Source organism: Lynx canadensis, chromosome A2 (genome assembly GCF_007474595.2).
Source record: "Lynx canadensis isolate LIC74 chromosome A2, mLynCan4.pri.v2, whole genome shotgun sequence".
NCBI classification, from domain to species: Eukaryota; Metazoa; Chordata; class Mammalia; order Carnivora; family Felidae; genus Lynx; species Lynx canadensis.
Window position 1 is genome coordinate 18,804,383 of NC_044304.2, and position 26,553 is coordinate 18,830,935.

A 26,553-nucleotide genomic window follows, 5' to 3' on the forward strand; every position below is an offset into this window, starting at 1 on the left:
TACACATGTTTAAAAGTGAATTTCTCGGGGCATTTAGTGGTTTAGTCTGGTTGAGTGTCTGCCTCTTGATTTTGGCTCAGGTCATGATTCCAGGGTCATGAGATTGAGCCCTGCATTGGGCTGCTGAGTGTGGAGCTGCTTGAGTCTCATCTCTCTCTTCCTCTCTCTGCTTCCTTCTTCTCTCTCTCTCTCTCTCTCTTTGCTTCTTTCTCTTCCCTACTCTTGTGCGTTCTCTCTCTTGCTCTAAAAAAATATTTTTAATGTATTTCTCTTGTTATAAAGTAATGAGTAAATGTTTACAAGTGACTTCTAAAAATATCCCTGCTGTTGTTCCTGATAAGCCAGGGTGGCAGAAATTAGTTTAGCCTTTACTTCATGTTCTAATGTGTTTGTTTTTTGTGGTTTGTTATATACAGGTACTACTATAACCACACAGTTTGGTAGCAAAAGGATCTATTTACTGGGCCCTCTTGACATAGAGATGTGGGGGGATTCTCGATCTGCTAACAGAACAGGACCTTTTCGGTAAGTCTTGAAATTTGAACATTGAAATTTTGTAGTGATGACATTTTTTGGTCTGCCATAAAGGGGAATATTTTCTTTGTACAAAAACAGCTCTTGTTTGTTTGTATATTTATTTAGAGAGAGCACGTGCGCGCGCGCACGCGCACACACACACACACACACACACACACACACGAGCGAGCAGAAGAGAGAGATCTCAGTCAGGCTTCATTCATGCCCAGTGCAGAGCCTGACTCGGGGCTTCGTCTCACAACCATGAGATCATGACCTGAGCTGAAACCAAGAGTCAGACATTTAACTGACTCAGCCACCCAGGAACCCCTAGAAATTTTTTAAATAGTTTCTGTTATTTTTAAAAAACCAGAGCAGCTCAGGTCATGATCTCAGGGCTGTGAGTTCATGCCCCCTTGCTGACAGAACAGAGCCTACCTAGGATTCTCTCTCTGTCCCTCCTCCACTCATGCTGTCTCTCTCTGTCTCTCTCTTTCTCTCTGAATAAATAAATAAATAAATAAACAAACAAACAAACTTAAAAAAAATTTCTGGTCCTTTCCGAAGTGACTGAGGTTGAATACCAAGCTTACCAAGTGTTTTGTGTTTTAGTGCCTTTTTTTTTTTTTTTTTTTAATGTTTATTTATTTTTGAGAGAAAGAGTGAGTATAGGCAGGGGAGAGGCAGAGACAGAGGGAGACACAGAATCCAAAGCAGGCTCCAGGTTCTGAGCTGTCAGCACAGAGCCCAACTTGGGGCTTGAACCCATGAATTGTGAGATTGTGACTTGAGTTGAAGTCAGACGCTTAATTGGATGAGCCACCCACGTGCCCCTTAGCACTTTTTTTAAATATTAAAAAATTATCCCCTGATCATTATTTTTCTGTTTCTTTTAATAAAGTAATACATAATGTGGCTAAAAAGGAAAGCTAGCAAAAACGTATGTAAACGTTTATATATGTACATAAACATTTTATTAATTTCACTAATTTATGTCTAGAATCCAGAGCTATGTTTTGCCCACAGCACATTGTGTTTCAGTTACCAAAATAGTTACCAGGAAAAAAAAATTACTTAATGCAATTTTCTGAGGTACATTTCAATTTTAGGGATTACTGGGTACAAAGAGAAGTTGAGAAAGTAGTACCATTCAGTTAGTAGTAGATTATATTTTAGATTTGCAGGGAGTTAGTTTTTTTATAGCCAATATAATAAATACTGATGATTGTATTTTTAAAACCTTTGCATTGTGCTGACGATAAGGTGCCAAAGGAATGTGATTTTTATGGTTTTACTTTGTGTATGGCAAAGAAATCCAACCTTTAAAATTACACATTAAAAAATATTGATGTTCCCTTGAAACTTCTGTTACTAGTAAATTTTCTTTTGGATTGGCAATCTGCAAAATGTATCATGCAAATTCAAAAAGTGTTCTCACTATTCTGAAGCTTGGGATTCCAATGAAAAATTTAGGTTGAGAACTGGGTTTCTTAAATCCATATGATATTTAGTAAAGCTAGTGTTTCATACATACTAAATGATAGGGGTCTTTCTGCTCAGCGGTCTTTAAATTAAAGCAATGGTGGTGATGCTGGGTATGTTTTTCCTTTTAAAATTTAAGGTGTGTGTCAGTGGTCAGTAAATTATAGCCTGCAGCTCACTTTTGTTTTATTGGAACACAGCCATTTGTTTCTGAATTGTCTATGATTGCTTCCATGCCACAATGGTAAAGTTGAATAGTTGTGATCAAGACTGCAAAGCCTAATATCAATACTGTCTGGCTCTTTGTGGAAACTTCACCAATCCCTAATCTAGATCAGTGGGCTTATACTTACTTTAACATTTTTAAATATTTAGATTGTAATTTATCCTTTTCTACCCATATTTATGGATGACTGTTTTGTAAATAAGGCTGTTTCTTATACAAATTAACCTAATTTAGATTGTTTAGATAAGCCTCAAGAAATGTTGGGTAACCTTAGCTCTATTGCACAACTTAAAAAAAAAAAAAAAGTTTTCAGAACATTTTTCTTTTCACCAATTTATTATTTAAAATTCTATTTCCCCACCTTCATTTTTTTTCCTTCTGTAACCAGAAATCAGTTTTACTAGTTACTTTTTTTTAAAATATGAAATGTATTGTCATATTTCCCCACCTTCATTTTAAATAAGTTATTACATGCTATTTTTAAGATCTTTGACTAAAAGGGAGACATAGTTTATACAGCATAAGTTTTTGGAAGACTTATGCTCTGGATTTTAAAAAAGATAATCTTGTAGGAAAATGATTCTTTCATTTTAACTTCTTACGTTTTATCTTATTTGGTTGAAAATGGCTTTTGTAGTCGCTGCTATTTTACGTTAATAGAACTATATCTTGCATAAAATACAGTTCTAAGAACCCTAAAGTACGGTAGGGGTAGGTTACTCTAGATGAATTTGATCTTCCCAACTTAAGAGAGTAAGATAATCTTAGGGCAGTATTCAAAGACAGTGTTAGATGCATTCTGGTCAGAAAACATGTAGATTTAGATGCCTCAGCACCCATAAGTGTCTACTGAGGCTTACTGTAAGGTAATTATTGGGATTTGATGATTTTAAATAAAACACTAGAGTTAGTGGTAATGCATCAGTTTTAGTGCAATACTGTATTATGAAGAACATTTAAACTTGCTCCTCTTATGATGAACCACATAGACATAATTAATGTTAATGGGAGCTAATAGAAATCATCATGTTCTGGAAATCCATTAAATATACATCATTCTAATGTTCAGGTTACTGTTGTTGAAGTCCTATTATTTTAAGAAAGGATTTGGCCTTGTAACTGTTTCTCCTGAACTGAGTGTCCTTCAAGTCTTTCTCTGGTGGTGTAGTCTGTGCTCAGAAGGGTCATATAATAGAACCTATATATTCTGGAAGAAGATAACTGATTTGGACTTGATTTCCTAATATAATACTTTTGTTTTACTGCAAAATAGCAGATAACCCTTCAGATCATTTCATGTTTTCCTTTTTCATGCTCTCTCCTTCCCCTCAAGCTTAGGATCTAGGTATCTAATTGCAGATTTAAATTCCCTTTTACCAAAGCCAAAGCATGTAAAATGGTCTGATGGTTAGGGAAGATTTGGGTAGAATGAAAGACTAGAGCAGTTCTCATTTATCTCTTGAGTTTTGTAAACTGAGAATGTGAATTTAATATTTACTTTGCTTATTTTTTAAATATATTTTATTACTATTAAAAAATAGCATGAGGCATTAGATTCTGGAATATCAGCTTTTGGGACTTGGAGATAATACTTGAAGGCCTAATGCTCTAAGTCCCTTTCAGCATTAAGCTTCTGGATGCTGTTGCTTGGCTAGGTTGATGTATGAACGCTTCGTGGCATGATTTCATGCTGCCTTTTGTGATACTCTTGGATAATATTAACATTAGGACCCAGGTGAGAGCGCTTCTAGGTGGAGCCACTATAGAACTGGATTTTAGATACAGCCAGGGCTGATGCTCAGCTGGTATACACTTGTGTTCTCCTGCTGGTGATATACAGCCAGTGTTCTTTCATTTTGGACCTACATTCATTCTGATCTAGGTAGTGTCCATGCTGTAGCTGTAATCAAATATTTTGGAATGTTATCCCTGTATGCTGAAATGAGAAAGACACTGCCTAAAATTTACTGTCATACATTTATGGTGCATTGATTTATTTGATGTATAGGAATCATCATGTTGATCTTGGAATTCTAAGTTCCCTGGCTGTAGGAAATGGAAATTTTTGTAGTGTGTCACCATTGCTAGCTTATCTGGTGTTGCGGATTTTCCCTGTTGCAGGACTGGGTGAAAGCTTTTTCTGCAGCAGTCATGTTGAAAACCTTGTGTTGACTTTCCTCGTGTTCTGAAATGGGAGCATAAAAGTTTACTCCGCCACTTCGTCTTAAAATAGCAAAACATTGCTGTTTTCTGCAGATCTAGGACCTTGTTACAGAACTCTGCCAAAAAAAAAAAAATGTTTGCAGAAGAATGTGCTGTGATTAGAGAAGAATATGCTGGTGTGTAGATTTCAAACTCTCTGGACAATATGAATAACACTGTCTTTGTTTCTACAGTGGGAGCCAAGAAGAAAGGTTTGCTCCCGGGTGGAACAGGGATTATCCTCCTCCTCCCCTTAAGAGTCATGCTCAAGAGAGACACTCTGGCAACTTTCCTGGCAGAGATTCACTTCCCTTTGATTTCCAGGGGCATTCGGGGCCTCCCTTTGCAAATGTAGAGGAGCATTCTTTCAGCTATGGCGCTAGAGACGGACCGCATGGTGACTATCGAGGAGGGGAGGGACCTGGACATGATTTCAGGGGGGGAGATTTTTCATCTTCTGATTTCCAGAACAGAGATTCATCACAGTTGGACTTCAGGGGTAGGGACGTACATTCTGGGGATTTTCGGGATAGAGAAGGACCACCTATGGACTATAGGGGTGGAGATGGTACTTCTATGGATTATAGAGGTAGGGAGACATCTCACATGAACTACAGAGACAGGGATGCTCACACTGTTGACTTCAGAGGTAGGGATGCTCCTTCATCTGACTTCAGGGGCCGGGGCACTTATGATTTAGATTTTAGAGGCCGGGATGGATCCCATGCAGATTTTAGGGGAAGAGATTTGTCGGATTTGGATTTCAGGGCCAGAGATCAGTCCCGTTCTGATTTTAGGAATAGAGATGTATCTGATTTGGACTTCAGGGACAAAGACGGAACACAGGTGGACTTTAGAGGCCGAGGTTCAGGTACTAGTGATCTAGACTTTAGGGACAGGGATACGCCACATTCAGATTTCAGAGGTAGACACCGGTCCAGGACTGATCAGGATTTTAGGAGCAGAGAGGTGGGACCTTGTATGGAGTTTAAAGATAGGGAGATGCCCTCTGTGGATCCAAATATTTTGGATTACATACAACCCTGTACACAAGATAGAGAACATTCTGGTATGAACGTGAACAAGAGAGAAGAATCCACACATGACCATACAACAGAAAGGCCTGCTTTTGGCATTCAGAAAGGAGAATTTGAACATTCAGAAACAAGAGAAGGAGAAAAACAAGATGTAGCCTTTGAACATGAGTCTTCATCGGACTTTCAGAACAGCGAAAGTCCACTTCAAGACCAAGACAAGTCACAGCTTTCTGGAGGTGAGCAACAGAGTTCAGATGCTGGTGTGTTTAAAGAAGAAGGTGGTCTGGACTTTCTTGGCCGGGAAGACACTGATTACAGAAGCATGGAGTACCGTGATGTGGATCACAGGCTGCCAGGAAGCCAAATATTTGGCTATGGCCAGAGCAAGTCTTTTCCAGAGGGCAAAACTTCCCGAGATGCCCAACGGGACCTTCAGGTATGTTAATGGAGTAGATAGCTTTTCTGCTGGATGAAGTGTAGAGTCCAGGATCCTTGGTCCTGGGGGGCTCCTGGCTTGCTCAGTCAGTAGAGCATGTGAATCTTGATCTCAGGGTTGTAAATTAGAGCCCCAGGTTGGATGTAGAGATTATTTAAAAATAAAATCCTTAAAAAAAATAAACCCAAAATGTATATTCAAGAATGGAATGTACATCTCTAGAGCAGCTCATGTATCTCTTATTTTGCTTTATGGTGCTGATTGAAATGCATTGGGATAATTTAGTTAGAAAGTATGTCTTTGGGAGTTGGTTCTCTAAATTCTTGCTAGTCAGGCCTTGTGGCTATTTAGGGAACATTTTCTTTTTTTTTTTTTTTTTTTAAGTTTATTTATTTATTTTGAAAGAGAGAGCTCATTTGTGCAAGCAAGCAGAGGAGGGGCATAGAGAGGGATAGAGAGAGAGAATCCCAAGCAGGCTCCGTGCCATCAGCTCAGAACCCTACCTAGGGCTTGAAGCCACAAACCTGGAGGTCATGACTTGAGCCAGAACCAAGAGTCGGACAGTCAACCGACTGAGCCACCTAGGCACCGTAGGGTCCATTTTTTTGTTTAAACTCATTTAGGAAATACAGAATACCTAGGAGTCTTCCTAGTCGTAAGGAAGTGATGGTAATATTGCAGGTATATTCTTACAATTAACTTAATTAACTTAATTGTTGAATTTCAATATATATAATATATAATTTAACGTATATAATCTAAGAGAAGAGAGTTATGTTTGCAGTTGGTTAATGCAAATATTATCTTTGAAATAGACTTTACTCATCTGTACTCAGGTTACTGTTATTTTGGACAGTAATCCTAAGACATGCTAACCAAATGGATTTTGAGAATGTTAGAGCTGATTGACTATATAATTTATCGTTCACGATATTTTCAAGAGTAGAAGACATTGGAGTTAAGGCTTTTGTGAATATGGAAAACGCGTATTTCTCTGAATTGTACTGTTAAGTTGTATGGTCAGATGACACCTTTTGGTCTTGTTCTGAAATTTGTTTATAGTTGACATCTTTGACAAATGGCATCTGGTTTAAGAATTTTTTCTATTTTCTCATTCAGGAAAAGAAAATTATATTTTTGAGAGTATATTTTTTTTCCTTAATTATAAGTCCTGTTCAGTGTTGTTTCTCTTAATGCTCTGCTTTATATTTCAAGACTCTTCAGTGAGCCTTGGTTTTAGCACACTTATATACTAATGATTTGAAATTAAATTTTGGAACTCAAAAAAAATAGAGAAAATTACAGTTTTTCATACTTATATGATGCAAGTCATTTTGATTTTGCTCCTAAGACATGTATTTACCTTCACTTCATTTGCATACTAACATATACTCATTCTGAAATAATCTTTTATTGTGGATTCAAGGATCAAGATTATAGGACTGGCCCAAGTGAGGAGAAACCAAGCAAGCTTATTCGATTAAGCGGGGTGCCTGAAAATGCCACAAAAGAAGAGGTAAGCCTCTTTCTTCTTTTTCCTTTTTTTTTTCTGTCAATTAAAAAAATGTTTTTTGACTTTGTATTTTGAAAAGTTAATAGATTCACAGGAGGTGCAAAGAAATGTACATGGGAAGTTTTGGGTGTCCTTCCTGCAGGGTTAACGTCTTGTATTACTACAGGACAATAGCTAAACCAGGAAATTGGCTTTGGTACAATCCATAGAACTTATTTAGGTTTCAGCAGTTATACATTCACTCACTGAGGTGGGGTTTGTTAAAAACAAACAAACAAACAAAAAATTTTGACAAATAATTGCTGTCCTCGGACCTGATAATCATCCTTTAGGGCATAATCTAAGAGGGAGGATTGGATTGCATACATAAAGAGGCAGTTTATTTACAACAGTAAGAACCGGCAGCTGCCTAACTCGTCATTGTTAAAGGACTGGCTGACTAAATTATAGCTGAATTTACAGGGAAATCTGGTCAGAATATTACAATAAGAAGAGCAAACTGCTTACTCTGTGCCAGGCATCACGTGACGTCTACACGCATTAGTTCTTTAATTATCACAGTACCTTATGAATAGGTACTCTTTATTCATTCCCTCCAAATATTAAGCATATGCTGGGCACTGAATAATATAGCAGTGGATATTGTAAAGTCACTGCCTCCATGGATAATAAAAAAGTAAACAAAACCCCATAATTTCAGGTAGTGATAAATGCTCTGAAGATAAATAAAGGTGTAGAGCGTAACTGGGGTAGGGGCTGTTTTCGATCGGGTATTTGGGGAAGGCATCACTAAGAAAATGACATTTGAGCCAAGCCTGACTGCTGGGAGAGAACAATCCATTTGAAGATGAGGAAAAGAACTGACTAGGTGTGAGGGAGTTAAGTGCCATGGCCCTCTACTGACTTCAGCCCAGGGCATCATCTTCTCTTTAACAGATGAGAAACTTGGCACTGAAAAGTTACACAGCAAGAGAGCAGGAGAGGCTTGAAAATGTAGCAGTCTGATTTCAAAGCTCAAGTTCTTGACAGTTTATGCTCTTTCTGCCTTTTTTACATACTTAGGAATATTTTTTTTAATTTTTTTTTTAAACGTTTATTTATTTTGAGACAGAGAGACAGAGCATGAATGGGGGAGGGGCAGAGAGAGAGGGAGAACACAGAATCGGAAGCAGGCTCCAGGCTCTGAGCCATCAGCCCAGAGCCCAACCGCGGGGCTCGAACTCACAGACCGCGAGATCGTGACCTGAGCGGAAGTCGGCCGCCCAACCAACTGAGCCCCCAGGCGCCCCAGGAATTTTTTAATAATTATGTTCTACTCATTAACAGTTTTGAGTGCCTAGAGTATGCATGGGTTAATTTTGCCTTTATAAAGTAATGATTGCTTTAAATTATATAGAGTAAAAACAAAAAGGGAAAGTTAAATATTCAGTGTTAGATAATGATTTGTGTCATTAGTGTAAACACCGTATTCTTGCAGATTCTTAATGCCTTTCGGACTCCTGATGGCACGCCTGTAAAGGACTTGCAGTTGAAGGAGTATAACACAGGTGAGTTTCTGGACATGCATGTGGCCTTGGGTTAGGAAGGGTATTTGTCAGATCTCTGCATCATGTGCTACTCAAAATTTTTTTAAGAAACCACAGTTAAGATTTCCAGAAGCCTCCTGTTGATGTCTTCAAATAACAACCAGCTTTTAGTCTTAGCTGTGGTTCTTTGTGGCTGTTTGTCCACACATGGGCGATGAGGATGCATTGTTCCAGTTCTTCTGGGTGCCTATGAGATCTAAAGTGAGTGTTGTAGCATTTACCCCTGAATATATTTTATATAATCATTAAACTTGCTATTTATGTTCTTCATGGTGGTGGTGTTTTTATGTATGAGCCCATAGGATTTAATAAACTTACGGTATTTAAAAATTTATATTTCATTGCTTCAGCGTGACATTTACAACTTTCCAGAGAAATTGTACAAATTAGTGGTTTCTTGAATTTTCAGTCTTGCTCTGAGAATGAAGTCCTGCAACAGCTGTTTTGTTGAAATTCATGGATAGATCCAGAAGAGCTTTCTCTTTGACCTCTGCTCTGTGGTCTGAACTGCAGATTAAACTTTTCATAATATCCTCCCTAGTGTCTTAGAGTGCCAAGTTTGGTCAGTTCCTTCAAATCTTAATACATTACAGAAAAAGTGGAAGTGAAATGTTAGGCATTCAAGGTATCGACTGATATTTTTAGGTTACATAATATGAAATGATTTAAATATGAAAGTAATCTTTAAGTGATGTCTTTTGCAGAATTTTCAATTGAAGAAAGTAGACCATTAATCTATTTACAGAATTTTAGTAATCCAAATTTAAGAACTCTTCAAGAAAGAGTATGCTGTGTTTTGAGGATATAGTTTACTTCTAAACAATTTACATGCAATAAATTTTTCATGTTAACTAGGTAGCTGCTTTTTCAGTTTGGTTCCGCAGAGGGAAACTATCCACAAAAATAAATTTTTGTGCTTGAAATAATTTGATATTTGTGTCATGTCTAGAAATAGTTGGTCTGTAAATTGAGAATAAACTTAGAAACATTATTTTTTAGAAAGCTAATTATTTTTTTGTTTTAAAAGCATCAATTCTGAATTTGTGGAGACAGAAGAGTAGTTATGTTCTTACACATTCACACATTTACGTCTTTGTGTGCGCGCGTGCGCATGTCTCATACACACTTTATTCATTCACTATTATCTTTAGGAACTAAAAGAATTTATAGGCTGCAGTTATTTTTCAACTGACAGCAGTAACCTCAGCTTTGGTCTTGTTTCCTTAATTGTGTTTTCGTTAAGCATTGGTATATTTGGAAAGGAGGTGTCTTGATGTTTAAATAGCAATTTAAACTCTTCATTTCTTTAGTACTGACTGAATTTATATATTGTCAGATTTATTAGCAGAGTAATGCTTATATTAATGTATAAGGTCCATAGAAGTTCTTAAATTTGCTTACTGTAGTAGCTGTTAGAGTAATAATTGGCAGATGTAAGACATTAATTAATACTCATGTAAAATAATTTAAGACAGTGGTTAAAAAAAATCACCTTTCAGGAAATACACTCTCTTCTTGGCATTTTATTATATGAAGTAATGATGTATTAAAAGTAGATACATGGTTCTTTTTTTTTTTAAATGAGGTAATTGGATTATTAGTCCCATGTTATCCATTTCTTCATGGCAAGTAGAATGAAATTTTGAAAATACCTGTCAGATCATGTTATTACCATGCCAGAAATCGTCTAAAGGTTTTCCATCTCACTTGCAAGAAATTTGCAACTCCTTGTTCTGACTTACAGAATCCTGCATGAGCTGGCCCTTAGCTGTTTGACCTCATCCCGTACTGCTCTCCACCTTTCTTATTATGCTGTAGCCACACTGAGCCTTTCTCTAGGCTTGACCAAATACAGACTTCTTTCTCTGTCAGGGCCCTTGCACTGTTCTCCCCTCTGATCCTCACTTGTCTTCTGGGATTTAGTTCATGGCTTCAGTTTCACCTCTCAGGGGCTTCCCTCACTATCTACTCCAAAATCACTCCTTAGTTATTTTCATCATATCCTGGTTTGTTGTCATAGGATCTATCACTTTTATTTTCCAGTGGTTTTGTGTGTCTTATTCCTCCCACTAGAAAGTTCCATGACAGCAGGAGCCTTGTCTGTCTTGTTCCCTCCTGTTACACTTGCCCACTGTGTCTGGCACTGATGTGTTCTCAGTATGCATGGAATGAGTGAATATCTGTGAAGTATATAGAGAGCAGCTATGACCTCCTCTCAGGTGATCAACAGTAAAGGGTCATTTAGGTTCCATAGCAATGCTGTCTTATATCTGCTGAAGAATATGCCTTGGAGCAATCAGATGTTTTAAGAACTTTAACAGTTGCTTGTTAAAAGACTGTATGTGTATTTTAGCAGAAAAGGTGACTTTTGTGAATGGCAGTTAGTTTTTTTAGGTTGTGTGATAACCTGCAATGATCTTGTGGGATGGACATTGCTCATAAGGGGACTGTAGGGTAGAGTTGGTCCTTTTCACTGGTGTAATTGGGTGGGGGGGGCAGTCTGTAACAGAAAAAAGATTAATGCCTGCTCACTGACTTTAGTAATTATCAATTTAATTTTTGTTTCATTTAGAGCTGTGTAAGTACAGGGCTACAAGTTTTATCCAAAATCTGTGGGATCAAAAGTCAAAATTATAACTTTTTCTGAATATAGAAAGATAATGTGGTACGTAGATCATATATGAATTCTATCCCCCAGTGGGATGTATATCAAACATAGTAATACTTCAAAATATATGAATATTCTCACTAAGGGGACTGACTAAAGACAGTAAAGGACTCAGTATAGTTCTGGTCAGGATTTGTTTCCAAATGACTTCACATGACCTGAAAATTTACCAAAAACCTTGATATTTAAGAGATTTTGGGCTTTTAGAATTGCAGATAAGAATTGTGAACCTACATAATTTTGTGTATATCTGAGGTTTTTTGCCATTTGTAAATATGTTATAACCCCATTAGTTGTAAATTACCTTGAGTAACATTACACTCCTGGAAAAAGTATCAGGAGTGACATGTGTTTTGGTGACTGGATGAATAAACTTTGGTATGTACATACAATGGAATACTATTCAACATTAAAAATGGATGAATTTCAGGTATTATACTAAGTAAAAGAAATCAGATTCAAAAGGCTACATGCTGCATAAAAAGGAATGAAATACTGATACATGCTATAACTTGGGTGAATCTTGAAAATATTGTGCTGAGTGAAAGAAGCTGGGCACAAAAGAGCACATACTCTCACATGATCCCGTTTTTTAAAGTGTTTATTTATTTTGAGAGAGAGCGCACAGGAGCGGGGAAGGGCCAGAGAGAGGGAGAGAGAGAATGCCAAGCAAGCTTGGCACTGTCAGTGCAGAACATGATGTGGAGCTCAGTCCCACAAACTGTGAGATCATGGCCTGAGTCTAAATCAAGAGCCGGAGGCCTAACCGACTGAGCCACCCAGGCACCCCTGATATGATCCCATTTATATAAAATATCCAAAATAGACATATCTGTAGAAAAAGAAAGCAGAGTGGGTAATTTAGTTGTTACCAAGGGCTGGAGGAGGGGAAATGGAGAATGACTGCTTAATGGGTATAAGGTTTCCTTTTGGGGTGATAGAAATGTTCTGGAAATAGATGTGGGGATGGTTATATAACGTGAATGTACTTAATACCACTGAATCGCATACTTTAAAATGGTTAAATGGTAAATATTATGTTATATGTATTTGATCTAATTTTTAAAAAGACTGTATACAATATGATTCTATTTCTGTGACATTCTGGAAAAAGCAAAATGATAGGAATAGAAAATCGTGGTTGCCAGGGTGTTGGGGGAGGATTTGGAAAGTAGAAACGTGGCAATTTTAGGGCACAATGGAACTGTTCTGTATAGAGGTTGTGGTAGTGTATCAATGTTAAATTCACCGAAATTGGTTAACTACTGTATCTAAGAGAATTTAAATAAGAGTAATAAGAGAATATCCTTATTAAGAAATAACTTGCTGAAGTTTTTAGGAGTGAAGGACCATGGTGTATACTTTTTTCTCTCATGTGGTTTAGGGAAAAATATTTGATGCATATGGAAAAGGGAGGAAGAGAATAATGATTAAATAGACACAACAGGATATGTCAGTAGCTGAGTTTGGGTAACAGGTGTATACATGTGTTTGTGCTATTATTCTTGCAACTTTTTTGTAACTTGGAAATTATTTTCAGTAAAAAGTTGAAAAACTGATATGCAACTGGAGTGCCTTGGGTGGCTTAGTCAATTAAGCATCCTACTTCGGCTCAGGTCATGATCTCACAGTTCCAGATTTTGAGCCCCCTGTCAGGCTCTGTGCTGACAGCTCAGATCCTGGAGCCTGCTTTGGATTCTGTGTCTTCCTCTGTCTCTACCCCTCCCTCGCTCAATATTCTGTCTCTCTCAAAAATAAAACGTTAAAAAATTTTAAAAACCGACATGAAACTGATATATTTTATTGTTAAATGATTAGAAATCTTGCAAGATAAAGACTACAGCGAACAGCTTCTGTGAACAATAGAGCAGTGGTTCTCCGAGTGGGTGCTGGACTAGCAGTGTCAGCAGTACTTCAGACCTTGTTGAAATACAAATTCTCAGGCCTCACTTTAGACCTGCCAGATGATAAACTGGGGGTGAGGCCCAGCTATCTCTGCTTTAACAGGTATTCCACTTGATTTTGATGTGCCCTGAATTGTGAGAACCACTGCATTAGATTGACTATGTTTATATTCTTTATTCTAGAACTTTTTGGCACTATTTAAAAGAGACTTAGTAAGCAGGTACACTTTCTTTAAGTCAAAAAGACTAATGCTTTTGTGCTTTTGGAGCCTATGGCAAACACTTGCCTTGTCTGCCTCATGCCAGTTCTGCTGTACTGAGCTGGGGTGGGAGCCTAGAGTAGGGTTGATGCTGTTTTATGACCTTCGTTGTACTTTCTGTTTATGTAGCATATCTCCTCCAGAGATCTTGGAATGGTTGTAGATGTTCTCATTCTCAAAGTGTTTCTGTGACCTATGAATATAGAGAGAATTGCTCTTGGTTTTTAGATGGACTTACTACATACTATATTGTATACAAACTTGCTGTGATACTTTTTCCAAAGGAATTTGTATTATTTAAGCAACAGATGACATAGTTTTTGGATTATGTTTCCCAATGTTTCTATGTTTGAGACATAGAAAGTAATTCTTCATTTCTTCATAGAAGTGAATTCTTCAATTCACTGAAGTGTTACAGAATTATTATTTAAAAATTGTTATTTATTTATTTATGTAATCTCTACACCCAATGTGGGGCTCGAATTCATGACCCTGAGACCAAGAGTCACACGCTCTTCTGACTGAGCCAGCCAGGCACCCCTATAGAATTATTGTAGTACTGTTTTATTAATCAGTATAGCAAAGATAGAAGGCTGATGGAAGTGGTGTTAGGAAGAAGGAGTATCTTGCTTTGAATCTTTCAGTGTTCATTCATATAATGAATGGGTCCAATTTCTGTAACAGGCTCATATCCTATCCTTTCATTTTGCACAATTGAAATGGTTTGAGGGTTTTTGTTCTTTTTTTTTTTTTTTTTTAACATTTATTCATTTTTGAGAGACGAGAGAGACAGAGCGCAAGCAGGGCTGGGATGGAGAGAGAGGGAGACACAGAATCTAAGCAGGCTCCAGGCTCTGAGCTGTCAGCATAAAGCCCGATGCAGGGCTCGATTTCAAAATCTGTGAGATCACAACCTAAACCTAAACTGAAGTCGGACACTTAACTGACTGAGCCACCCAGGCGCCCCTAAAATGGTTTGAGTTTTTACGACCATGTTGATAAAATAGAAGTTTTAAGAAAAGAAAAACCCAGAGACAATCTGTCACTTCAGGGGCAGAAGTCCATTATGAAATGAATTGACACTGATACAAAACATGTATAGTTTATGGTAATTCAAATGGGGTAGCTAAAGACGCAATAGCTTAACATCATTTAGAAAAAGTGAGTTGGAAAATGCAAATGAATATTTTTTTACATTATTTTTGGCATTTATAGAATAGACAAGTAAATATTTTTAGTTTTTAAGGAAATACCATAGGCTAATTGGAAAATATCACATTTACTTGTCAATTTGTGAAACTGAAGAAGGTGTTGTTTTCAACCAGGAATCTTAATTAGGTTTGGTTCCACATTTGGGGAAGATGTTTACTGAGAAGCCTTAGGCAAAGGTGGCAGATCTTTAAAAACAGGAATGCCTAGGAAGCCAAGGGACACCTTTTAGGGCTGGATGAGTCTTGTGGAGGTAGTCGATAGACCCTGTGGCCAAGTGCAGACAACACACCTAGAGGAGAATCCCATGTGATGCTGGAGGGGTCAGGTAAGTGTGGGGAGAGGTGAATGCAACTAGAATTAATTTTAGTCTTGTTTGGAATTACCTGGGATTTGCCTTATTTTTATTTGAGGGAGAGAGAATGTGTGAGAGGAGGAGAGAGAGGATTTCTTTTTTTTTGTTTGAGTTTTTTAAATTTATTTTGAGAGACAGCGCGAACAGGGGAGGGGCAGAGAGAGAGAGGAAGAGAGAGAATCCTAAGCAGACTCTGTGCTGTCAGTGCAGAGCTCGATGTGAGGCTTGAACTCATGAACCGTGAGATCATGACTTGAGCCAAAACCAAAAGACAGATGCTTAATCAACTGAGCCACCCAGGTGCCCTCAGAGAGAGAATCTTAACCAGGCTCCACGCTCAGCATGGAGACACGTGGGGCTCAATTCCTTGACCCTGGGATCATGACCTGAGCTGAAATCGAGAGTTGGACACTCAATTGACTGAGCCACCCAGGTTGCCCTGCCTTCATTTTTTTAAGTTTCCTGCCCTAAAGACTGAATGGAATGTTCTGTTAGAGAGCGTGGGTGGTTTGTGACCCTTACCCTCATTTGAGGGGGTTACCTGTCATATGAGAGATAGCACTTCCTGTGCCTTTGGTTGGTTAGTAGAAACTCATGGAAGAGTTTCTTCTGCTGGAGTAGCAAGAATAAAAGGGTCATTAATCAGCCTGAATAGTGCAGCAGCCTGGTTGACTCCCAGCTTCAGTCCAGGTAGGAAAAGTCATTTATACAGTTACCTTCAATAGGCAGAAGATAGAGGCCATCCATACAAACTGTTTACAGGGTATAAAAATACATTGGTGGGGCACCTGGGTGGCTTAATCTGTTGAGCGTCCGACTTTGGCTCAGGTCATGATCTTGCGGTTCTGGAGTTCGAGCCCTGTGTCAGGCTCTGTGCATATAAAATTAAAAAAAAATACATTGGCTTCTTCCTTTAACTTTCCCCTTGCACAAGAACATCTCTTCTGTGTTCACCTTTCCTAGCTTAAATTCTCTACCCTCAGAATGTAAATTAAAGCAGTATTTACCTGCTTCCATGTTTCTTATTTTTTCACTTCTAATTTACACGTAAGCTTTCTTGGAATTACATAGTGGCACTACTTTCTGAATATACATACCACTGAATTGTACACTTTATTTTAAGTTTATTTATTTTCAGGCAGAGTGTGCCAGTGGGGGAGAGGCAGAGAGAGAATCCCAAGCAGACTCCACACTGTCAGCGCAGAGCTGGAGGTGGGGCTTAAATTCAGGAACTATGAGATCATGACCTGAGCTGAAGTCAGACGCTTAACTGACTGAGCTACCCAGGCACCCTTGTTTTGTTTTGTTTTGTTTTGTTTTTACTATTTTTTAAAAGATTTTATTAAAAAAATTTTTTTAACATTTATTTATTATTGAGAGACAGAAACAGAGCATGAGCATGGGAGGGGCAGAGAGGAGGAGACACAGAATCTGAAGCAGGCTCCAGTCTCCGAGCTGCCAGCACAGAGCCCAAAGTGGGGCTCGAACCCACGGACTGTGAGATCATGACCCGAGCCGAAGTCGGATACTCAACCGACTGAGCCACCCAGGTGCCCCTTTAAGATTTTATTTTTAAGTAATCTCGACAGCCAATGCGGGGCTTGAACCCACAGCCTCGAGACCAAGAGTTGCATGCTCCACCAATTAAGCTGTCCAGGGAGCCCCTGAATTGTATACTTTAAAAGGTTGTATTTTATGGTATGAATTACATCTCAATTTTAGAAGCTAAGCCTTCTTAAAAATCAGTTGACAAGTCATATAAAGATTGATTTCTTAAAAGCATTTTCATGAGTATATAGAATATTTACCAAGTTTCAGCACAGATGTTAATGGCCTACTGACTGGTACTTGTAGAGTTCATAATTAATTGTTCCTAGTCTCAGTTCAGTTCATTATGCTGTGCTTAGAAAATGTTGTTATATTTTCATCTCTCTCTTTTTTTTAATCATTTAAAAATAAAGCAACACCCTATAACCTTGAAAAGCTTATGATTCATTCTTTGGTGTTACCTACCAAGAGTGAGTGCAAGCAGGGGAGGGGCAGAGGGAGAGAGAGAGAATCTTAAGCAGGCTCCACACTCTGTGCAGACGCTGATGCAGGGCTTGATCTGAGCTGAAATCAAGAGTCAGACACCCAGCAGAGAGCCACCCCCTTTTTAATCAAGAGTCACACACTACTGAATGAGCCAGCCAGGCGCCTCTGTGCCATTCTGGTTAGTATATGGCTCTACCTTTGAAAATATTGGACAGTGTTCAGTGTTATTGTTTATTGATTTATTTATCCAAGTAATACCTATAGCATGTTGTGGTGCAGAGGATATGCTGGCCGTCATGAGTATTGTAATCTTTGACTTTAGAGACTTCAGTTTCTGAATATATGGGATGAGTGTTCTGTATTCCTCTTCTGACTAGGCCACAGAATCTTATAAATCAATTAAGGGATCTGGGATAATCAATCAAAGGAATCTGGGAGTTCTCATGCATCATGGGTTCTTTTGGCTTTAAGTTTGAAGTTTACTACTCTGGGTAACTTGATGAAAAAATGTTCAGTTATTTTAATCCTAAAGTTGTTAGAGGATGGCAAACATAGGACTTTTAGAGGCAATAGGCTTTAAAAAAGAGTAACACCTAGGGGTGCCTGGGTGGCTCAGTCAGTTAAGCGTTCAACTTCGGCTCAGGTCATGATCTCATGGTTCGTGAGTTTGATCCCCACGTTGGGCTCTGTACTGACAGCTCGGAGCCTGGAGCCTGCTTCGGATTCTGTGTCTCCCTCTCTCTGCTCCTCCCCTGCTCATGCTCTGTCTCTCTCTCTCTCTCCTTCAAAAATAAATAAAAACATTAAAAAATATATAAAAAAGAATAACACCTAAATGAATGTTTGGAGGTAATTATTGGTCAGAGAGGTCAGTAAATAATTGTTAACGACCTTCCCTAATTTTCAGAGGAGGTAAAATAAAATAGGACTCTGCATGGATGTTACAGGAAGTGATCAGACAAAAAGTAGAGACAATTGTACACAGATGCATGTGGATGCTTTCACTTACCTGGAAACTTTCCAGATCTTACCATTGAGGGGTTTTTATGGAGGTTCCATTATGCAGGCATTGTTGTTTAAATCATTGACCTGCTGGTGATTAGCTTAAATTCCAGCTCCTTTCCCCTCCCTGCAAATTGAGGGGTGGGAGTGGTGAGGCCAAAAGTTCTAAGCTTGCTTTTATTTATTTATTTGTTTATTTATTTTTGAGAGAGTGTGGGTGGGGGGAGGGGCAGAAAGAGAGGGGGAACAGAGGATCTGCAGCAGGCTCCCCACTGACAGCAGTGAGCCTGATGCAGGGCTTGAACCCACAAACTGCAAGGTCATGACCTGCACCAAAGTTGGACACTCAACCAACTGAACCACCCAGGCGCCCCCAAAGGTTCCAAGCTTCTAATCAAAGCTTGGACAGTTTGATCACCAGGCCCCATCCTGATGCTGTCTAGGAGCCTGCCAAGAGTCACCTCATTAGAACAAAAGACATCATATCACCCTATCACTCAGAAAATTCCAAGGGTTTTAGAAACTCCATGCCAGGAAACTGGAACAGAGACCCAATATCTTTCTATATTACCACAGATGGGGCTCTCAAAGGTGGATCTGGCTGGTATCCAGTAAATTTAGTTGGGCATCAGTTTTCTGTTATAAGGCATAGGTGACCTAGGCTTATGATCTGGTCAAAGTGTGAGTCTCACAGAATGCCAGTTGTTTGACCCTTCTCTGGATGCTATTTTACTTCTGGAATAGGTGAGAGGCTGGGCCCGTGTGATCTGTTAATTTGAGCAACTTCTAGCTCAGAAGCCATTATCTTTGTGGAACCTCCCAGAGCCCATTAGAACAGTGTTGAGTTGTCCTCTAATTTGGCACTAGGGCCAAGGCAATGGGAAAAAAGTTGATTGGGACATATTTTCCTCCCACTTGAAATGAAAACAGCTTTGTGATCTGTGGGAGAAGCAGGTATATTCTTAGCATCAACTAGAAATCAGTGCTAAAATGTTAATATTGGGGCACATATGAGGAACAGCAACACAGGTACTGTTTGATCTTTAGTCTCTAATAATGCTTTGTTCTTTATTTTTCTTTTTTAATTTTTTTAATGTTTGTTTATTTTTGAGAGAGAGAGAGAGAGAGAGAGAGAGACCGAGTGCGAGCAGGGGAGGGGCAGAGAGGGAGACAGAATTTGAAGCAGGCTCCAGGCTCTGAGCTGTCAGCACAGAGCCCCATGTGGGGCTCAAACCCATGAACTGTGAGCTCATGACCTGAGCTGAGGTCGGACACTTAACCAACTGAGCCACTCCGGCGTCCCCCTAATGCTTTGTAATAGAAGCACAGGGGTACTGAAATGCACTCCTGAAACCACTCTGCAAAGAAGTTACCATCATTGCAACTTGGTGTATGGATAACCCAAGCCCAGAGAGAAGTGGCTTGACTGGGAGCTTGTGGTGAGTTAGCTTCTGCGTATATACAAACTGTAGAAGTTACTTTTCTTGTGTCTTGCTCCAGTGAAGATACTCATTACAATTGATGTGGTATTGACTGAGCAGCACCATGTACCAGGTATTATGCTAGTGTTGGGGATGTAGGAATGAAAAGACGTCACCCCTAATCTGGGACTTCTCTTGTTCTGGGATTATCTCTACATGGGCAGTTTGCTACAGCATTCAGTGGTGCTGCTCCTCTCTTCAGTGATCCTTTCGCCACACTTACACGATCTTTCCTGCCAGGATAGAGTGTTATTGGCTGGGGAAAAAAGTAGATCTGCAGAGGTTCCTCTTTTACTCCAGCTGTTCGCTCTGTAGATTGTTTTCAAGTGAACAAAAATTGAACTAGATCATTGGCTTTGTAAAGAATAATTGTTCCCAGGGGCTCCTGGCTGGCTCAGTTGGAAGAGCATGTGACTCTTGATCTTGGGATTTTGAGTTTTAGCCCCATATTGAGTGTAGAGATTATGTAAATAAATAAAGTTAAAAAAAAAAAAATTGTGCCCAGATAAGTAAGTCCTGAGGATGTAATGTATATCATGATGACTGTAGTTAACAGTACTGTTTTGTATATTTGAAAGTTGCTAAGAGAATAGATCTTAAAAGTTCTCAAGAAAAAAAAATTGGTAAATGTATGTGGTGATGGGTATTAATTATAAACTTATTGTAGTAATCATTTTGCAGTATACACATATATTGAACCATTATGTTGTGTACCTAAAACCAACACAATGTTATGTAATTCTGTCTTAATAAAAAATAATAATTGTTTCCTTTTCTGACTTCTATAGCATCTTGAGGTAGTCTATGCCTGTCTGTTTTATAAGTCTTCCTTTAGACCAGACTCTCTGAGGGCAAGGACCCTCCTCTTCCGCCATGCTTACATAGCATTATTAATGTCATTGGAATTGAAATGAATTAAATAAGGGTGAGAATTTCCTAACAAATGGTATCCCGGGGCCAGAGAACCATCATAAGGATGAAGTGACCCTAAGATTAATTTTGAACTTTGAAAACTACTTGAAAATGAAACCCACCCCCATTTTTTTTTCTTTTATTATCAGTTGGCACAGATGGAGCACTAAATAAAATAGAACCATATGCAGTTTTAAAAAATTTCGCAAGTAATCATGAGTGGGTATCTTCCTTGTTTCATCTTTTTCTGTTAGAAACTAGCAACCCTTATGTGCATAGTTGAGGGGGAGAGGATTGAAAGTGCTTATAAGATGTCAATGTGTGGCGCCTGGGTGGCGCAGTCGGTTAAGCGTCCGACTTCAGCCAGGTCACGATCTCGCGGTCCGTGGGTTCGAGTCCCGCGTCAGGCTCTGGGCTGATGGCTCGGAGCCTGGAGCCTGTTTCCGATTCTGTGTCTCCCTCTCTCTCTGCCCCTCCCCCGTTCATGCTCTGTCTCTCTCTGTCCCAAAAATTAAAAAAAAAAAAAAAAAAGTTGGAAAAAAAAAAAGATGTCAATGTAATGAATTTCATAGGTCCAGTTCTTTTTTTTTTTTTTTTTTTTAATGTTTGTTTATTTTGAAAGAACATGATTGGGGGAGGGACAGAGACGGGAGGGGGGGTGGAGAGAATCCCAAGCAGCCTCCTTGCTCAGCACAGAACCTGAGGCGGGGCTTGATCTCAGGAACAGGAGATCGTGACCTGAGCCAAAATCCAGAGTTAGACACTTAACCTACCGAGCCACCCAGGGGCCCCTCCTGGGTCCAATTCTATTCTTCCCACACGATAGGTTGACATATAAATCAGATATTTTCCTAATTTTCATAATGCAAGCTGCAGGTGCATATTCACCTGAGGGTTTAGCAGGGCAAAGTACCTCTTAGAAATCTTGGACACCGGCCTCTTTTGGTATATTATTCCCATTGATAGGAATTCAAATACCTGGATTAGTTCTGTTTTGGTTTTTGTTAAAATCTCTAACTTGATAATATTTTACTTCTAAAAACCTGTAGCCCCAATGAAATGGAATTACGAAAATAGGACCTTTAGCCCTCTTGAATCTCTATTAAGATTTGTCATGGTGTTTTTTATATTCATAATGCTTTGTTCTCACAGAAATAATAATCCTTGTTTAGAGAAAAAAAAAATGTGTTTTCTTTTCCTCAGAGATACCCAATAAAATAAAGAAACCTCTTTGCCCCTCTATGTCTTCTTTTTGTTTTTTAATTATTATTCCAGTATAGTTTCAAGTGTAGAATATAGTGATTCAACAATTCTATACGTTGTACTCAGTGTTCATCACGATTCCCCGCTGCCTATGTCCTTTAAAATCCTTTAAAATTCTTTTTACATTTCATAGTTGGTATGTATATTCCAGGCTTTATCAAAGTCACTTAGTCCTCCTAATGGGGAATTGAGCCAGAATTGTTTATGTTAGTTGAGTTTTTCTATACTAGTTTGAATGTAGGGCTGCTCATTTCATTTGCTTAAATATTGCTGTGTAATTGTTACAAAAGCATGGTTTGGTATAGACATTACAGTTGACTTGAACAATTGAGGGCCATCTTTGTCAGCGTCTCTGAGTCAGCTTTTTTAGGAGTAGAGACTAAAAGATACTGTATATTATTTGTCAGGGCTTTGTTTTCTGTACTTTTTAAGCACCTTATTAATAAGCACTTATTAAGCACCTGGTTAGTTTTTATCACAGGTACTTTTTTGGAGAATAGACAACCACGTGATTAGTGAATATGAAGAAGAATTGAAATTTTATTTATTTTTTTTATTAAAAAGTTATTTTTTAATGTTTATTTTTGAGAGAGAGGAAGACACAGAATCTGAAGCAGACTTCAGGCTCTGAGCTGCCAGTGCAGAGCCCAATGCAGGGCTCGAACCCACAAACCATGAGATCATGATCTGAGCTGAAGTCGGATGCTTAACCGACTAACCCACCCAGGTGCCCCAAGAATTGAAATTTTAATGTTGCCTTTATAAATTTCCTTCTCTTTCCCTGTTCTCATCCTCCTCAGCTGCCCAAAAAACAAAACTAAACTAAAAAACCAAACCTGTAAGGAGCATTCATATTTCTTTTAGAAATCTACACATTTGGAATAGAAAATGGAGTAAAATATGCTTTTTAATAGTCCTATAAATAAGTGCAAAGACCCATCAGGCCACCAGGCTTCTTCCAGCATGTGGTGGTAGAAGAAAAACGTAATAAAAGAATTTCTTACACTTTAGGTAAGAATCTTTTTGTGGGACTGTTAACACTGAGTTTATCATCTTAATGATTCCAAATGGTTCCTAGCAATTCTGAATGCAAAGTTTGTTGGTTGTTTTCAGAATGTTTAGGTCTGTGGTGGAACAGGTCTACTAGAACTTTTTCTGTGAATTATAAAAAAATCCCCAATTATCCCACTATAACAATACAACCATTGTAAACATGTTCATGTACAGTTGTGTTGCATTACATCATTTTCAAATTTCACCTGTGCTTGCTCAACCCCTCTCTACAACCCCATCTTCCCTCTCATGAAGTGAGCATGAGAGGTGGGATGTGACTCGGTCGTGGCTTCAGTTGGTCTCTGTATCCAAGTTTCTCTAAGTGTGAGCATTCACTGTGCTAGCTGTGATTCTGTTATTTAAAGTGATATGTTTTTCATACATTATGGCCCTTAAATGCAAGCCAGCCTCTTCATCTGGTGTCAACCAAAAGAAAAGCGATCTGTTGCAACGCTGGAGGAAAAACTGGCAGTGTTGGACTTAACCTATATTGAGAGATGGTATGTTGTTCTTCTCGTTGGGGTGTTCGAGTATGATTTTGACAATGCATGGTTTTCATCTCATATGCGGACTTTATGTCTAACCTAGGAGTTAGATGCAACTTCATTGTGTTTAATTCTGGTTCTTTTTCCTATACACGTTTTATATAATTGTCCTCATTTTTGAAGCCTTTAAAATATGTTATATTAAGTTTCCTATATCAAGTGTCTTACTGTATTGTAATTTTTGTAACCATCATTACAAGAGTTTCAGGTTTTTGTCTTTGCAGAAGACTTTTGGTAGCCAGTATGGCAGTCCATGAGTGCGAATGCTTTCTAACTTGCATACTCAGGCCCACTCAAAAGGTTTTGCTATAGGTATTTTAGAGTAAGGATAACTGGTATGCTGATTTCAGTATTTCTTTATTTCATTTTATGTTATTTTAAGTTTATTTATTTATTTTCGAGAGAGACAGAGACAGAGACAGAGAATCCCAAGCAGGCTCCACACTGTCAGTGCTGAGCCTGATGTGGGACTCGAATTCATAAACTGAGAGATCATGACCTGAGCTGAAATCAAGAGTTGGACACTTAATTGACTGAGCCACCCAGGCACCCAAATTTTATTTTATTTTAGAGAGGGAGGGAGGGAGAGAGAGAATGAGAGAGAGGGAGGGAGGGAGGGAGAGAAGGAGAGAATCCCAAGCAGGCTCCACACTGACAGCATGGAGCCTGATAGGGGGCTTGAACTCACAAAATGAGATCATGACTTGAGCTGAAGTCAGATGCTTAACTGACTGAGCCACTCAAGCACCCAGATCTCAGTATTTCTTTTTTTTTTTTTTTTTAACGTTTATTTATTTTTGAGACAGAGCATGAACGGGGGAGGGGCAGAGAGAGAGGGAGACACAGAATCGGAAGCAGGCTCCAGGCTCTGAGCCATCAGCCCAGAGCCCGACGCGGGGCTCAAACCCACGGACCGCGAGATCGTGACCTGAGCTGAAGTCGGATGCTTAACCGACTGAGCCACCCAGGCGCCCCCAGATCTCAGTATTTCTTAACGATAGACACGGTCTTATCTGTCTGTACCCTTTCTGTGATTGGGCTCTGTAAAATTCAGAATTCAGATTATCTGTATCACTCTTGGATTTTATTAAAAGGTGAGAGGCTATTCAGTGTAGCAGTTAACAGCATCGATTTGAATTTGTACTGCCTGGCTCTGAGCCCATATTGCTACTTACCATTGAGGTGATTTTAAGCAAATTACTTATTTCTTTGCCTATTTCCCTATGCCTATAACCCCATGAACTTAATAGTACTTACCTCATAGGGTAGTCTTGTGAGGATTAAATTAGTGTATGTAAAGTGTTTCGAGTGCAGCCTTGCACCAACAAGTGCTACGTAAGTATTAGTATTGTCCATTTTGGCAGTTTCTGAAAAAACCTTATACAGCTGTGAGACACAAAAAATGCTTAGGATCAAGATTAGGTACTTTTTTTTTTTTTTAAGTTTTAGGCATTATAATTAAACTTTAAGTTTTTGTTACTGTGTAATAGCTAAAGTTTCAGGCAAAGAAATGGAATGTTGGGCTTGTGATTCTAATATTAAATCTGAAGCACATTGTAAACATAAAGTATTACAGTGTTGATGTATAAAAATGCTCATAATGTTGCTTGCAGACATATCTTTTCCCTTTCCAGTGAGTGTAGTATCAAAGTCTTGTGTGTCCTTTAGCAAAGTATGAAGGTTGTCATGAATCTTCTTTCTTTCTCTGTCTATAGATTCTGTGGTGTGCCCTTCTGGGCCACAATAGTTACTTCTTTAAGTACAGAAAAGAAGCTCAAGGCTTTCCCAATTGGTGTTAGTTCCCTGTGTTGTCCATTTTGGCAGCTATAGAGAGAGTTGCTTTCCACACACCTGAACTTTGATATGCTTTGTAGAGGTGATCCCCACACTTGAGAATATATCTGCTTATTCCTTGGGTACCCCCTTCTGATTGTGGATATGCATTTTAATGTTTGCAGTAGATATTTGGTGATAAAAGGGACCTTAGTTGCTTCTGTTACTCTCCAGTGTTTCCCAGGAACAATCAGAGCCCTTTACAAAATTTCCAGTGTTTTCTGTAGATGTTCACCAAGTTTGATCAAGAAAATCCACTCAAAAGGAATTAAGTAACAAAACAATTTCCATTGTTAACAGGGCATATGTAAATATATATACCATTTCTTTAGAGTAGTTTCATTTTTTCAAATAGTTACTAATCACAGGAGGCTGCTTTTTGGTAAATTTAGGTAGAGGTTGCAGGGGTTAGTGTTGGTCAAAGCTGTGAAATCAAATAGAAAATCTCTCTCAGCCTAAAGTGATGCTGAGATTTCTAATAAATTTGTTTTTTCCTTCCTGGTTAACTCCTAAAATTCTAAGCAAGAATCAGCCTCTACCATTGTCATATTTCATAATGAACTTGGAGTATTTAACAAGTCTGAAGTCAGTTTTATTCTTATCATAAGAAAACATTTCAGGCCATTCAATCCAAGTGACAAAGAATCCAACCCATGTCACCAAGTTTGGTCTTTTTTTTTTTAAGTTACATTTTCTGTTGCTCTAATTTTTGTCTGTTTTGATTTTGATTTTGATTTTTTTACTTTTTGGTCTTTGATACCTTAATGTAATGATACTTAGTTTCCTATTATATATACTTACTGCTCAAAATTGGCCTGGGTTTGTGTTGTTTCTCTTTCTCTTTCCCTGAGTTTTTTTCTCATCTGAACAAGTCACATCTTTTTCTTGCTGTTCATTTGCACAGCGTTGCTTCTAAACATGAGTGTCTTTATCCTGGGAGGCAGTGGAGGAAGCATGGAAGCCCTTGTGGAGCATTGCATTGCCAAGTGTGTTTTGTAGTCATGTGGTGCCAGTATCTGGGAAATTATAGGATGGG

General features: G+C 38.6%; 1 protein-coding gene across 11 annotated transcripts in view; it reads left to right on the forward strand.

Annotated features, from left to right (window-relative positions):
* The window catches only part of RBM6 (RNA binding motif protein 6), a 104,982-nt gene that overhangs the window by 20,295 nt on the left and 58,134 nt on the right, over nt 1-26,553 (forward strand). For 9 of the 11 annotated variants that reach the window (XM_030306814.2, XM_030306815.1, XM_030306813.1 and 6 more), the window contains 4 exons: nt 417-525; nt 4,621-5,899; nt 7,326-7,415; nt 8,890-8,959. In XM_030306814.2, coding sequence (XP_030162674.1) covers nt 482-525; nt 4,621-5,899; nt 7,326-7,415; nt 8,890-8,959 — 1,483 coding nt within the window. In that variant the 5' untranslated portion in view covers nt 417-481. Of the gene's footprint in view, nt 1-416; nt 526-4,620; nt 5,900-7,325; nt 7,416-8,889; nt 8,960-26,553 lie in introns of those variants that run through there. The other 2 variants (XM_030306820.1, XM_030306822.1) reach the window with 2 other exon arrangements.